This window comes from Chaetodon auriga, chromosome 3 (genome assembly GCF_051107435.1).
Source record: "Chaetodon auriga isolate fChaAug3 chromosome 3, fChaAug3.hap1, whole genome shotgun sequence".
NCBI classification, from domain to species: Eukaryota; Metazoa; Chordata; class Actinopteri; order Chaetodontiformes; family Chaetodontidae; genus Chaetodon; species Chaetodon auriga.
Window position 1 is genome coordinate 19,161,450 of NC_135076.1, and position 13,246 is coordinate 19,174,695.

At 43.8% G+C, this 13,246-nt stretch overlaps 1 protein-coding gene across 1 annotated transcript in view; it reads left to right on the forward strand.

Annotated features, from left to right (window-relative positions):
• faf1 (Fas (TNFRSF6) associated factor 1) overlaps positions 1-13,246 on the forward strand; it is a 59,496-nt gene that overhangs the window by 13,399 nt on the left and 32,851 nt on the right. The window contains exons 7-8 of the mRNA XM_076727018.1: positions 2,258-2,363; positions 7,224-7,310. Of these exons, the coding sequence (XP_076583133.1) occupies positions 2,258-2,363; positions 7,224-7,310 (193 nt within the window). The remainder of the gene's footprint in view (positions 1-2,257; positions 2,364-7,223; positions 7,311-13,246) is intronic.

Consider the following 13,246-nt stretch of genomic DNA (forward strand, 5'->3'; position numbering starts at 1 on the left):
CAGGCCGACCTGGATGTCACGAGTGTGTGTGTGTTGAGTGAGAAAGAGACCTCTGAAGGCAGAAGCAAACACTGAGACATCCACATTTCAACCCCGTACCGCTTGAGGGGCCTGCTTCTATGAGAAGACAGCTGCTTTGAAAACGTCAGTGGTGAAAGCAGTCGAGCCAAAGGGATATTAGACTTGAAACATGGGTGTTTTGTTTATATATGAACCAGCAGGCCTCTTCAGACAGATGGGAAATGACAAGGAAATTACTCATTATGAATGGCAGTTTTTTTTCCCCCTCTGAAAGCATTTGATATTTTGAGTAGCTATATTTGTACTATAGAGCATGATGAGTGATCCGATTTTTCAAAGTAAATCTTGAACAGAATTCCACCCACACACTCACCAAATGGCTCGTCGGTCTGCCATAAATGACTGATAAGATGTTCCTTCTTTGCTTGGAAGGACAGAGTAACACTTCCACTCAGTTTACCCTCTATCTCTGTCTATTTAGGAGTCTAGCTGCCTGCCAGCAGTAGCTCGGGACTGTGTCCAAACATAATCATGATATTAGCTAGATCCTTATTTATGTGTCCCTACCCCTTCCATTTCTCCTCTCTCTCTCTCTCTCTTGCTGTCTGTCTCACTCAGTCTCACTCTCTCACACACACAAGCACACACATCCTTCTGCTCAGCCCTATTACGTATGCATCCATCCTTCCCACTCCACACATTTCCAATCTTCCCCAGTTAGCTACAACAAACATTACATTTACATATTGATTTCGTAGTTTTAGTCAATGTAAATATGCTGTCATTACAGTAAATTTGAGCTTCTGTTAACATAAGCTCGTCCAGATCTGCGCAGATTAAGGGTGTGATTGCATAATTAATGTGTGCGCTACATATTAATTCCCCCATCCCTGTCTTTCTCTCAACTCTTCCTCCTCTCCTTGGGTTCTGAGCCCTGATTAAGTGCCTGCTTCGGCCCTTAAGCCTCCCATTGATATTCAACCGCACAGACCCAGCGTTTGCTCAAAACGCTACTTAACCTCACAGCTTATTGTAAATGAAGCTTCCAAAAGTTGATTTCCCCCACCTCCTCCTCTCTACGTGAAGCACACAGTGTCTGCGTTTGCGTCGTTCACAGTGTCTCTGTCACCGCTGTAAGCTAAGGAGTGAGCTAACTGTGCCAGTCCAGGAAAGTTTGACCCTTCAGGGCCTCTCGGACAGGTTGTGTCTTCACTGCCTGGTCTCTGCTCACTGTCAGAGCGTGGACATTTCAGTGGTCAGTGGTGGCTTCTATCTGTCTTTTTCCCCTCCGATACTGTGATATTGTACATATTGTAATAATATGAATTTCATTAAACTAGAAGAATGTGTCACCATGTTGAAACTGACGCAGATAGAGATGGTATAGAGATGGATGGTATAGTTTAGCAGCATTTCACTCACTACATATTTAGTCATCAGTCATCGAATCATCTTCATGTCTCTGGCACAGCTTATAGTACTCTGTAATTAATATGAATTTCAATTGATATGCCTATAATAACTATACAGTCGTGTTTCAGATGATAGGCAGAGACAGGGAAGTAGTCAAATACAGTAGTAATCCAGCAGCATCTGCTGAAGAGGCAGTATGTTGTGATGCACATTAATGGCTCTTTTATCATCAGCTTTTTTTGGCTTGAGAATGATAGTAGTTGCAGCATTGTCCACACTGTACCTGGGGCAGCAATTGTTGAGTTGTTGGTGGTGATCAACAACCTTACCGAACCCTGAAGGAGTGGTCAGTTTGTGCTATTGAATGTCACAGTAAAATCTTGCTTTGAAGGCTTGTTTAGGGTTTGTAGTTTGGAAAGTGCTAAAGGCTCTCCGGGGTTTACATCATAATCGGCAGGTTTGTTAGCAATAAGGCAGATTGATGGGCTCCATGCTGTTCCTGTGTGCAGGTGGTCATTGCTGTGGTAGCCTGCTGTGCTGAGCGCAGCTCTGGCCAGGCTTGTTAAGACACAACCAGTGAAGTGGGCGACTAGCCCCCACAGGAGACACCCACCTCCCCGTGGGCCAGCAGGCTGCCACTAGTTGGCAAGTTTCAGCTTGCCCCTTACTCGACTGAGTTGCTCTTAGTGATAATGTTTGTTTTCCTGTGACCCCTTCTTTTATTCCTCTTGAGTCGTTGTAATGCCTCTTTTACATGCTCCTTTCCTGCATCAATTTCTGTTTTTTTAATTTCATTTTTCAATATCTTTCCCTCCTCATTTAGTGCTCTCCAAGAGTCGTTAAACCAGAACTTCCTGCTGGTCATCAGCCACCGCGAGGCTCAGAGGGACTACAGTCTCAACTTCCCTGGCTCCAGAACCATACAGGAGGTATGACACCAGCATGCACACAGACCCTGCAGGACATTTATATTCCCAGACACACACAAAAGCTTTCACTCACCCACAGACTCTCACATACATAATATTATTGTACCTGATTCTAGTTTCCCATAACACAGCTTTCATTCCATTGGCCAAACATTGCTAGTCTATCTCAGCCATCGATTCATTATTCATCACAAATGATCACATTTCCGAGCACATAATTACTCTCGCAGCTGCGGTCTGGTACAACCCCCTCTTTTTCTCCAACTCCCCCTTCTCTGCATCTTTCTCTCTCCTTCTCGCTCTCTCTCTCAACAGTCTAGGAGGCCGTTTAAATACTGAACATTGTTTGATCTAGGCATGGGGGAGCAATGGAAAGAGACAGAATCCATTCATTTTCTTCATCTGAAACTAAACAGTAGATTTGTCAGCCTCTGAAATATTTATAGTAACTCATACTGGACCCAGAGTGAAGGCAGTACACCGCTCTGTCCATCAGTTAATACCATCACAGCTGCAAATGGATTAGGGCTTGAAGAGTGTGAAAATATACTGTAAGTGTGTGCGCTTGCTTGCCCATGTAGATGAGTGTGTGTTTGTGTATCAATGTTTGGCCCAGCCCCATGCACGGCCTGCTCTAACCCCCATGCAGAGGGAGACCTGAGCAGGTGTCATTTGTTTCACAGTTGATAGGCTGCTGTCACAGGTGAGGGGAAATAAGCTCGTAAAACACTGATCTGGTCAGATAGAAGTTTATTATTATTATTTGGGCTGAATATGTGGGATGGAAATATCAGCGTTTAGTTGTTTTCGTTCCTTTGGCAGCTTTACATGATTTTGATTTCCAGTTTTTCAGTTTACTTTCGCTTTATGGCCTCCATGTGTACGTTTTTTTCTCACTGCAGCTCAGATTTGGCTCCTCGGTGAGGGTGAAGATTACACTAATAATAATCAGGCTACTAGCAGCGCTTGTAATGGTGCTAATTGAACAGATTAGGACAACCAACATCTGAAGTGGAGGAGGCAGCTCGCCTCCCTGGTTTTCTCCCTCTCCTCCCTCGCTTGTTCCTTTTTTCTCCTCCCTCCGTCATCTTTCTCTCTCACCCTCTTCTCAGGCAGATGGTTTTGATGAGCACCCACTGTGAACCTTAAGTGTTTCTGCTGGGATTACAAACACTGGGGAGGGGTCCCTGTGGTGTGGGAGGAGGGAACCATGGACACAGAAAGGAGGCAAAGGACTGTTGGCTTGGTGGGGGTGCTGTAAGAGGCCATAGGGGATAGAGAAGGGACAATGTGGGCTTAAACAGGCCTCCATGCTGCGGTCTTTTCCTTACGCATGCTTGTCTTTAGGCATCTCAAGGCCCCCTGCAGTGAAAATGAGGCCCAGAACTTTAACCTGCATAGATCTGGACTCTGTTTGCCCCATGTTGACCGTGCTCTTTAGATATTTACTCTTTAGCTAGAGAACAGGCGTCTTTCTGTTTTTAGCACTGTAATCTATCAGGAAATAATATGTCATTAAACCATGCGTGCACACTGGGCAGGGCGTGATTCAAAAGGTTCAGTAGCCAGTTTGGAGAGCTACAGGTGCAAGTACGGTACAGTCAGCAGAAGCAGTCTAATAGTAGCCATGGATGAGCTCAGGGAAGTTGCTTCGGAGTAATTCATGAGACATGTAATAAAGACAAAGAGTTAGGTTGTGAAACTTTTGGATTTAAAGCGATAAAAGACACAAACAAGTGTATTTCTGTCATCGTAAGAAGAATTGAGAATGCAACAAAGAAGTTACACCATATTCAGCCAGCCTGACTCCCCTTTCTGCTCATACTGTGTCCACTCACAGCCACATATGGACTCCACTACAGAGCACCTTTCTCTCCCCACTCTCCCTTTTGTCTTAGCTGAAGACTAGCCGATGGTCCCTGCTTGTGCATATCAATAGGGATAGAGTCCTGTCTTGTGTTTGTCTTTGCCAAAGGCTCTGGCTTTGCCTTGTGGCTCTCAGGGAGCTGCCCTTGCCCCTCCCTTTCTATTCCTTCATTCTCCATCTCTCTCTCCCAGTGTCCCTTCTCTACCTTCTTTCTTCTCCATCTCTAGAGCATAGGGCTGTGTAGACCCTGATTGGCATTACCAGACAAGAGTGTGGGGGTAAGTTGCTGGCTAGCTTCTGAGCTAAGCTGGAGAGCAAATGTTTGCCAGGGACGTAGAGGGTAGAATAGGGATGGCTGCTGGTTCTGGGGTGTCCGTGACCAGACCAGTTGTCCTGGGGATTTCCCTCCTCTACTGCCCCCCGGGGCTGGGCCTGGGCCCCATCCCTACTCCGCAGCTGGGAGACATATAGGAACCAAATGCAGACGGGGCTACAGAGCTGAGAAAAGGAAGGTTGGATCGAAAAAGGAATGAAAGAAAGGCATCTGGTGCCTAGGGGAGATGAAGAAAGAGAGCGAGAGAGAGAGAGAGCTTGTGACTGTTTAACGGAAACCTTTCCTTCTGATTTGCTTCCAGCCAGGGATTACAGGCAATTGGCATTTACAATGATTGGATCATTAATTTTGCCGTATTACCCAGCAGCTCAGCACCACAGCCAGTCTAGCTAATGTTGTTTATGAACTGGCTCATACACCTCTGTGGCATCTCAATATGAACAGCAAGCACATAAATCAGCAGCGTTATATTTATTGTTAACTTTTATTCAAATCCCGTTCTGCTCTGTTAAAGGCATTCCCTTTACATTTTTGCTCGTGTGTGTACAAGTGAGCTTGATGGATACTTTTCATGAGCCGTTGGAGTCTTTCACCGTTGGTGCCATGTTGTTCTTACAAAGATGTACAGCCCGGTGTCATATAATGTCATATAATTCCATCAATACTCCATTGTTGTTGGTCATACAAGTTGTAGTTGGTAATTGTAAGTGAAATTTGTTACTTAAAATGACTTACTCAGAGGCACGAGTTAAATATAATTGTTTTAATTTGTTGCAGTCTACTCATGAGATGGCTGTTGTGGCAGACAGGGGGCAGCATTAGACAGTATTGCTCCCTGTGTGAAGGCTGCTGTGGCCAACACATGCAATGCCTTGCAACTGAGGGCTGCAGCAAAAACTTTGACTACACGGAGAGACAGGGCAGCCCCGTTGTTCGGTTGTTATATTTTCAAACGTGCTTTGTTTTTCCTTCATGTGGTTGCATCTGATTTTCGTATTTTCACCATACTTTTCATATGGTCAGAGAAAGCCAGTGTGAATGAGTGCTTACAGATTCTGGTGGTGTGGTTTCAGGCCGAGTGTGTAGCTGTGTTTTCTCTCTGCGGTGAGATCAGGTTGTCCTTTGCCAGGTGCCTTTCAATGTCTGTCTCCACTCTCCTCCTCTGCCACCTCTCACCTTCATTCTCTCTGTGGTGGGCGTTAGTTTGTTGTTTCTCTGATGCTGCTTTAACCTCTGACTGCAGCCTCTTCATTACTAGTGTTTATGCCTCTCCTTTCCTCCCTTTTCCCCCTATTCATCGGCTGGCCAGCCGGTCAGTCAAATCCCTGTAGTCCGGCTGGTCAAACATAGATATTACACTCTGTAATAACACTGGCCACCCGCTCTGACCCCAGCCTGGTATCCTGGCCATAGCTTCTCTTCATAAGGATAGGCGCCGAACAGTGTGGTGTGGGATTTACGATAGAAAGACAAAGGATGGACTGTGCCACTCATTTATTATTGTTCTTTTATTTTTTTTTCTCAGCTTGTTTGTACTGTGAATTGCTTTGCTGTGCCAGGCCCAGCACAAACAAACTATAATTTCTTTGAGAGATTGATAACTTAGAATATTTACTGTTGATTTAAATATAATAATTTCTGCAAGCCCTTCATGTTTGTGCTCTCAGACACCCATACAAATACATGTACAGATGCAAAGTGTTGTAATATTGGAGTATTAAGGTGAAAGCGACCAGGCAGAGTTTGCCCCTCCAGTCCTCATAGTCCAGTGTTTTGCAGCTGCTTTCCTGCCTTGCCCGACATTGGCTTTGACTTTGTGTTTGTAGCGTTCTTTAAGTTTCCACCTCCATGACCAGCAGCCCTGCATGTGCCCAAGGATCCATCTCTCCCTCAGTGCTTTTTACAAAGACAGGATTTGACCCGTGCGTGGAGGGATCTTTGCTCCACAATTGACAGTTTTCTCAGCATCAGTGTCCAGCCCTGCGGGCCTGAAGGGCAGGATTCTGCTAAACAAATGCACTAGAATCCACGGCCGCCAGTGCTCAGACGCCGACGGGGCTTTGATCAGCTTCGACTGGCGCACATCAGGCTGGCGTTAGGGCTTTAAACCAACAACCCACTGGACGGTGTAACACGGCGCTCGGTGGGACAGGCGCTGCTGGCTGCTAACTGTTTAAAAGCACGGAATGTTATTAAGTGATGCAGATACAGCGTCCGCGCATGAATGGGAAAAGAGAAATACTGTTCATTTCAGAGCGTGGGGCTGTTGTTGCTGGGCATTAGCTGTGGCATCTGAAGAATGCTGATAACACTGGCTGTCTTTTTTTATTTTTTTTCTCCTCCTCTTGACTCATCTCCTTCGTTCTCTGCCTCCATCCTACTTTGTCCTCATAGAGGATACTTTGATTTAGCGCGTGCTATAATTCATTTCATTGTATATACTGTCAACATTAATCGTGGAAATATTTTCCCCTGCTAGTTTTACTATTATTTAATAAAACAGGATGATTAAAGAAATCTAAAAATATTCTTAGTGGAGATTTATAATTGACTGTTTGTAATGGTTTTTTTGCTTCTTTGTGTCAGTAGTGTTGTACAGGTCCAGTGTTTGTACTTTGAATAGACACTTAATAGTCCTATCTTCCCTTTACGTTTGCAGGTGAAGAGGAACATTTCAGACTTGACCAACATCCCAGTCCGGCATCAACAGTGGGAGGGATGGCCCGTGTCAGCATCTGATGACTCTGTAAGAAGCACTGGCACACAAACACACGATCAAAAATGTAACACTTGTTAGACAGATTTACTGTAACGGTTCTAGAAGAAAGATTTCAACATCGATCTTCACTTTTCTCTACACTGTAGAAGTCTATGCTGCCCTTGATTCTTGGATCCAAGGCAACCTTCTTAAAGATAATTAAAAGTCAAGCGCAAACTAAACCCATGCTTCACAGATTATTGATTTACATTATCTCACCACTTGCAAAGTGCAGTGGAAACTGTGCCACGCTCTGTAATCCACCCCAAAACCATCTGTCAGAAGCATGAGAGTAAGATGTTGAAGCTAATTAAGATGTCAAAGACTGTTCCCATCCTGCGTCCTCAATCTGTGGACATTAAATCTCACATCATTGAGTCCCGCTGACCTCTCCCGTCCCAGGGTCGCTCTTCCCATCCATTCACCCTGCACACAGTCAAGCTGATCAGAGGCAAACCTCCTACAGAACCTTGAGGAACCTCTGACCCCTTTTGTCTCACCCCTTCTTTGACAGCATATGTGTTCCCATGCTAATTGTATGGGATGGTTTATCATGCTACATTGAGGAGCTGATGTGCACACATTCTTGCGTTAACCCCTAGCTAACGTTTTAGATCTATTTGGTTGTTGTTTGGCTTGGAGTATTGGTATTGACTTTGTTTCACTTCTTTTCCAAGAGTTCTCATATGTGTCCTGATGCCAGAACGGACTCTGCTGTAGTAACTAGACTGCAGATTTTCTATTTTTTTTTTCTTTCACATTTTTGATTGGTAAGGATAACCTGTTTTCTATACACAGTGTTTGGTGGATACAGTCTATTCTGTATGTCAGCCATTGTTCTCAAAAAAACTCCGAGAGAATGAGCAACGACTGCACCTGTTTTTATGACTCAAAGTAAACCTTTTAAGATGAACAGTGAAATCAAACGCATTGCACCATTAATGTGCCTAAAAGGGAAAAGGACAAAAGGTGATGCATCCTTTCACTCCAGAAAATTGTTTGCTTTATTTTGTTTCATTACGGCTCAGAGCAGGCAATTGTAAAGCCGGTAACCACCAAACAAACCATACTGCTATGATGCAGATTTGTCATTGTTTGCATTATCTTTGGAGACATCCAGTTATGTGATCAGTGAATGGCCTTGGACTGCAACAGAAATTCAAATCTTAGTTCTAATCTGAGCGCACATTGTGAGCAGGTTGCGCAATGACTGACCTCAGTATTGTCTTGTATTATGGCACCAAATCAGTTACTTTTCCAGATTGCAACTGTAACAAGCACCTTGTGCTTCATGACTTTATGACTGTTCAGGAGGAAGAGAGCTAACCACAGACACCTTTTAACACTGTGTTCAGGATGATGGTGTGTCCACCTGCAGCAGACTTAACTAGGAATCTGTCATGATTCTGTGAAAATAGGAATGGGAACAATTTATTGGAAATAATAATATAATAATAGAATGTGTTTTCCCCTGCCTGAATATCTTCTGACTTTTTGGAAAATTTTGTAAGGACACTGATAAATGAAAACATCATTATACCACAAAGACTTAAAAAATTTGATAATTCATCAAGCTTCAAATTTGGTTTCCATTATAATGTAAATTCATTTGCAACTGCCAGGAATAAATATTTAAAAAATCTGTCATATAAATAATTTCACGTACTGTGAATATGGGGATCAGTCATTTAAAAAATGTGCTGTATATTTTGTCCATGAAAAAATAACTAGTTTTTACACATTTTGTGCAGAAATTATATTAAAGAAAAATTAAAAAAAAAATTAAAGCTCTAAAAACCAGAGAAGTATGCTAGTTTGTGAATTTTATCACCAATCAAGTCCTACCACTCTCCATGTGATATGAAGATATAAATAAAATAATTCCTTTTTTTTTTTTTTACCTTTATATTTTTGTGACCTCTGTTCTGATTATGAGTGAACCTCGGCTCAGCTAACCCCTAGGTAGCTGTGGATATGAAGGCCAGGGATCATGAATAGATTGCAGCTCATTGTGGCATCACAGGCCCGGTTGGCACCTGGCTAACACACATCTGCAGCGTCTGTTTCCTGGATGAGGAGATATTAAAAAGCACAGAGACAGAAGTGTAATAATGGCCTCTGCTCTAGCCGCAGTCCTCTTATTGAAACGTCTGAAGGTATTAACAGAGAAAGCCCAGGGCTTGGCTGGCCTTGCAGGCGGGTAGGGAGCCAGTGTTAGTGTATAGCTCATTAGCCTAGTCTCATCTCCCGGGGTTTGGGCCAATAAACATGGCAGCCAGAGGCCCCAGATTACGTTTAGCTCTGCACACTAGCCCGCTTGCATTGGAATCGATTTCTACTTAACTCTGCTTTGCCTTTAAGTGTGTGATATAACTGTGTTTGCCTGCTTGCATTCGCGGTTGTGTGTGTTGTGTGTGCATATTTGCATTTGTGTGTTTGCAAATGTGCCTGGCTTATTGTACACACTGTGTCTAGGGCTGGGTATTGAACTTTAATTCTTTTTGAGTACCAACTGAGCTGTGTCTGTAGCACCAAATTTTGAAAACGTTGCATTGGAAATACCCATTGAATGCTTGGTCAAACTGTTAGTCTTGTTTACTTTTTTTTTAGATGATATGTTTCCTGATTTTTAAATAGTTTTTAATATGATACTGTATTTTATTGAAGTGCAATTCACAACTTAAACACAGATGCAGCTGATGTTTAAACAAATTTTGCAGAAAATGTGTATTTCAGAGTAAAGTGTAATTTTGGTATAGATACAGAAACTACATTATTTAAATGGTATGAAACAAAACCCAAGACTGACAGTCTTGGTGATGTTGCCTCTACCATGAGAGCTGAATTGGTTTTTTTTGCAGTCACAAGGGAAAAAAAAGTGCTTCTTTTGACAAGAAGCACTTTTTTTAATTATAGTTCATCTAATTGATCGACTTGTTCTGGGTGTCTGTTTCAACGGTCTGTTGTTCTTGCGTTCTGAGAAGGACATTTGAGTGGTTGCATTGTTTGTTTCTGTATTGTTGGAGTGCAGGAAATTACTTTGTTCGAAAGAAATTCTCACCTTTCAGGGAAACTAGTACTTACCAGCATGTGTTACGTCACCCTCCCGGACACTGTCCACTCAACGTGTTTCATTGTTTATTGTGCTCTGAATTATTCAAGGCCTTACGGGGAGTTGAAATTGGATAAGAATGGATAATGCTCATGTAGCACAGTAGGTCAGTTAATTCGTTGCACTGTGTTATTGTATGTGGTGTTAGACTAAGGAAGGTGAGTATGAAAGGAGGGGGCACAAAGTGTAGTTGAAGCGGGCATGAGCAGCGAGAGGTGATGCTCATTTCTAGCTCGCAGATTGTGTTGACCTGCATTGATAGGTGCTGGTTTGAGTGTCTCAGAGTATTTCTGGAGCACAGAAGAGGCTTTTAGGCTTTTCATTGTTGCTCAAAGATTTATTTGAACACATTTTGTAGTATTTGTCAGGCTAGCCGGGTAGAGGATCATGTGTGGAAAGCACACAGTCAGTCTTTTTTGTGTGTTTTGTTTTAGCATTTCTTTCAATTGTCAGTCAAAAAAATACTTGGTATATTCAAAACTTTATGGAATTCAGTGTACTCAATATAATAGATTAAAAATAGATTAAAACAAGTTATCCGGCATTATTTTTCAAATACCATGATCTTGTTCTGGCTACAAATTCCTCCTGATTCCCGTGGCTTTGACAAAGCCGTACTGAACAGTGCTGAAGATGATGACAGAGGCCTTGGCAACAGCAGATTTAAGAAGCCAGCAGGACATTAACTTCCTTTGCTGTTTGAAATATGCAGATTGAGCCTCTTCCCCTGCTTCCTCCGTCTCCTTCACGTCGTCTTTTCCTTCCCGCGAACAATACAGCATGGAGAGTTTGCAGACAGGCGTCATCTCATTGGAGCTGTTTTGATTGGCAGTCTTTCCTCCACACCTGTTGGAGTGATTGACAGCCAGTGGGACATCCTTATTACATCCTCTCATCTCTTCAACCCCCACCACCACCCACCCTTCCTTCCTTCTAGCCATTGCTGACATTTATGCAGTGTTTCATGGTGTTTGCTAATGTATTAATGCTGTAGAGCCTCAGAGGTGCCTTGCTTTGTAGGCCAGCACCTCCCTCCATTTCCCAGCTGGCATTAATGGAATCCTCCTCTACCTGATAGGGACCTATGAAATCGAGGGTGTATTTTGGGAGGGGGGTGGGGGGTCGGTCTGGTGGTTTCCATAGCAACAGGGCTCAGCAGTAAGCCCAGCAGAGCCCCCCTCCCTTGTGAGATTGGCTGCCTCCAGGTGACATTCAGCACCAAGTTAGTCTGTCCGTCTCATTTTCTAGCTCTTCTAACTGCTTTTATGTGTTCTTTGGTGCTCACATTTCACAGACATGGTTGCGTCTTTATTTGAGGAGGAGGATGTTCCTCCTCATTAGCTCGGTCCCCTTTTGGACCCTTTGGCAGCATATGAGCATAGAGGTGCAACACCTTGCTGGATGCAAGAGACATCACCTTAACACCCACTGTTAAGCATCCCACTGAGCTGACAGTCATTTTTGTGGTGCCTAAAATAGGTGTGTGTCTGTACATTGCACACACTCTGTTCAGGTATTAATCAGAAGAGATATATCTTCAGCAAGGCTCAAAGGAGCCAGGAGACCAACAGGTGTTGAAGTTTAGATGAAATTAAAAAGTAGTCTTCAAATTTTAGTGGCGTGGTTACCGGTCTGCTGGCTAGACTTTCTCCACTCTGAGGAAAGTGGTATCTGTGACAGCTCCAGATTTTGCACAAGGCAATTTGCATTGAACTGATTCTGCAACTGCATGTAGCAACCGATGGGCTTCCTCTCTCTCTCCCTGACGCTCCACCTCCTGCAGTTCGACCGGTACATCTGCCTGTTTGGGAAGGACGGTGATGAAGGTGTTGATGGAGGCGAGTAGTCCTCTGTGATTGAATGGAGGCTAGCATCCACTTCTGAACAGCTGTGATGCTCCATGTTTGTTGTGACACATCAAATCAAATTCCATGTTGTGTCATCTCCTGTTACGCCCCGATATGGCAGCTAAATACTCCATTTGATCTATAAGACTTTAAGGGTATGGTAGACTTGGCCTGTCTTCCTTCTCTCGATGAAGTGATAATTTTTCTCATGTTTACACTATTTCTCACCCGGACGTGTTCCTCTGTCTATCTCCTGTCTCTTCACTGTCTGTTCTCCCCCACTTCTGTCGCTGTTCTTTCCTTGCTCCACCAAAGAGAAAGTGGTGTAAGGTGGAACTGTGGTTGCTGTCAGTGCAGCTGTCAGTAGTAATTATCTCACACTCACAGCCAGACACCTAATCCAAACACTGCCTACACTAGAAAAGAAAAAATGAAACACAGAAAGAATGAAGGGAGAGAAAGGAAGAGAAAAAAGGGTAGAGAAAGGAAGAAAGGGTTGAAGAGGGGAGGGAAAGGAGGGAGGGGGTAAGAGAGAGAGAAAATTCTTTCCCTGTATCGGCCCCTGAATGCTTAGACCCTCAATGCAAGTGTTAATTAAAAGAATCCAAAAAAGAGGAGCCAGTTCCTTTGTGTGGAGATGTGGGAGAGGGTCATTTGGGGGGGTTAACCTCACCCCCCCACCCCCCGTGCCCTGCGGCGCTTCAGCCTTGTTTCCACGTTTTACCACTGAGCCGCCAAGCTGCACTTGTGTACCTCAACATCAGGAGAAGCCATCGGGTCAAAGCAAGGAAAAGGATTGAGAGGCACTCAACTCATTTTTTTCCCTTTTCACCTCCCCTCCTAGCATCCATGTCAGCCCAAACCCTCCAGGCCGTCTTTGACAGGGGAAGTGATCAACTTTATTTATACACTTATTAGGCCCTCAGACGAAAGCCTCTCATTGTGAGTAGTGGGGGTAAAGGGTT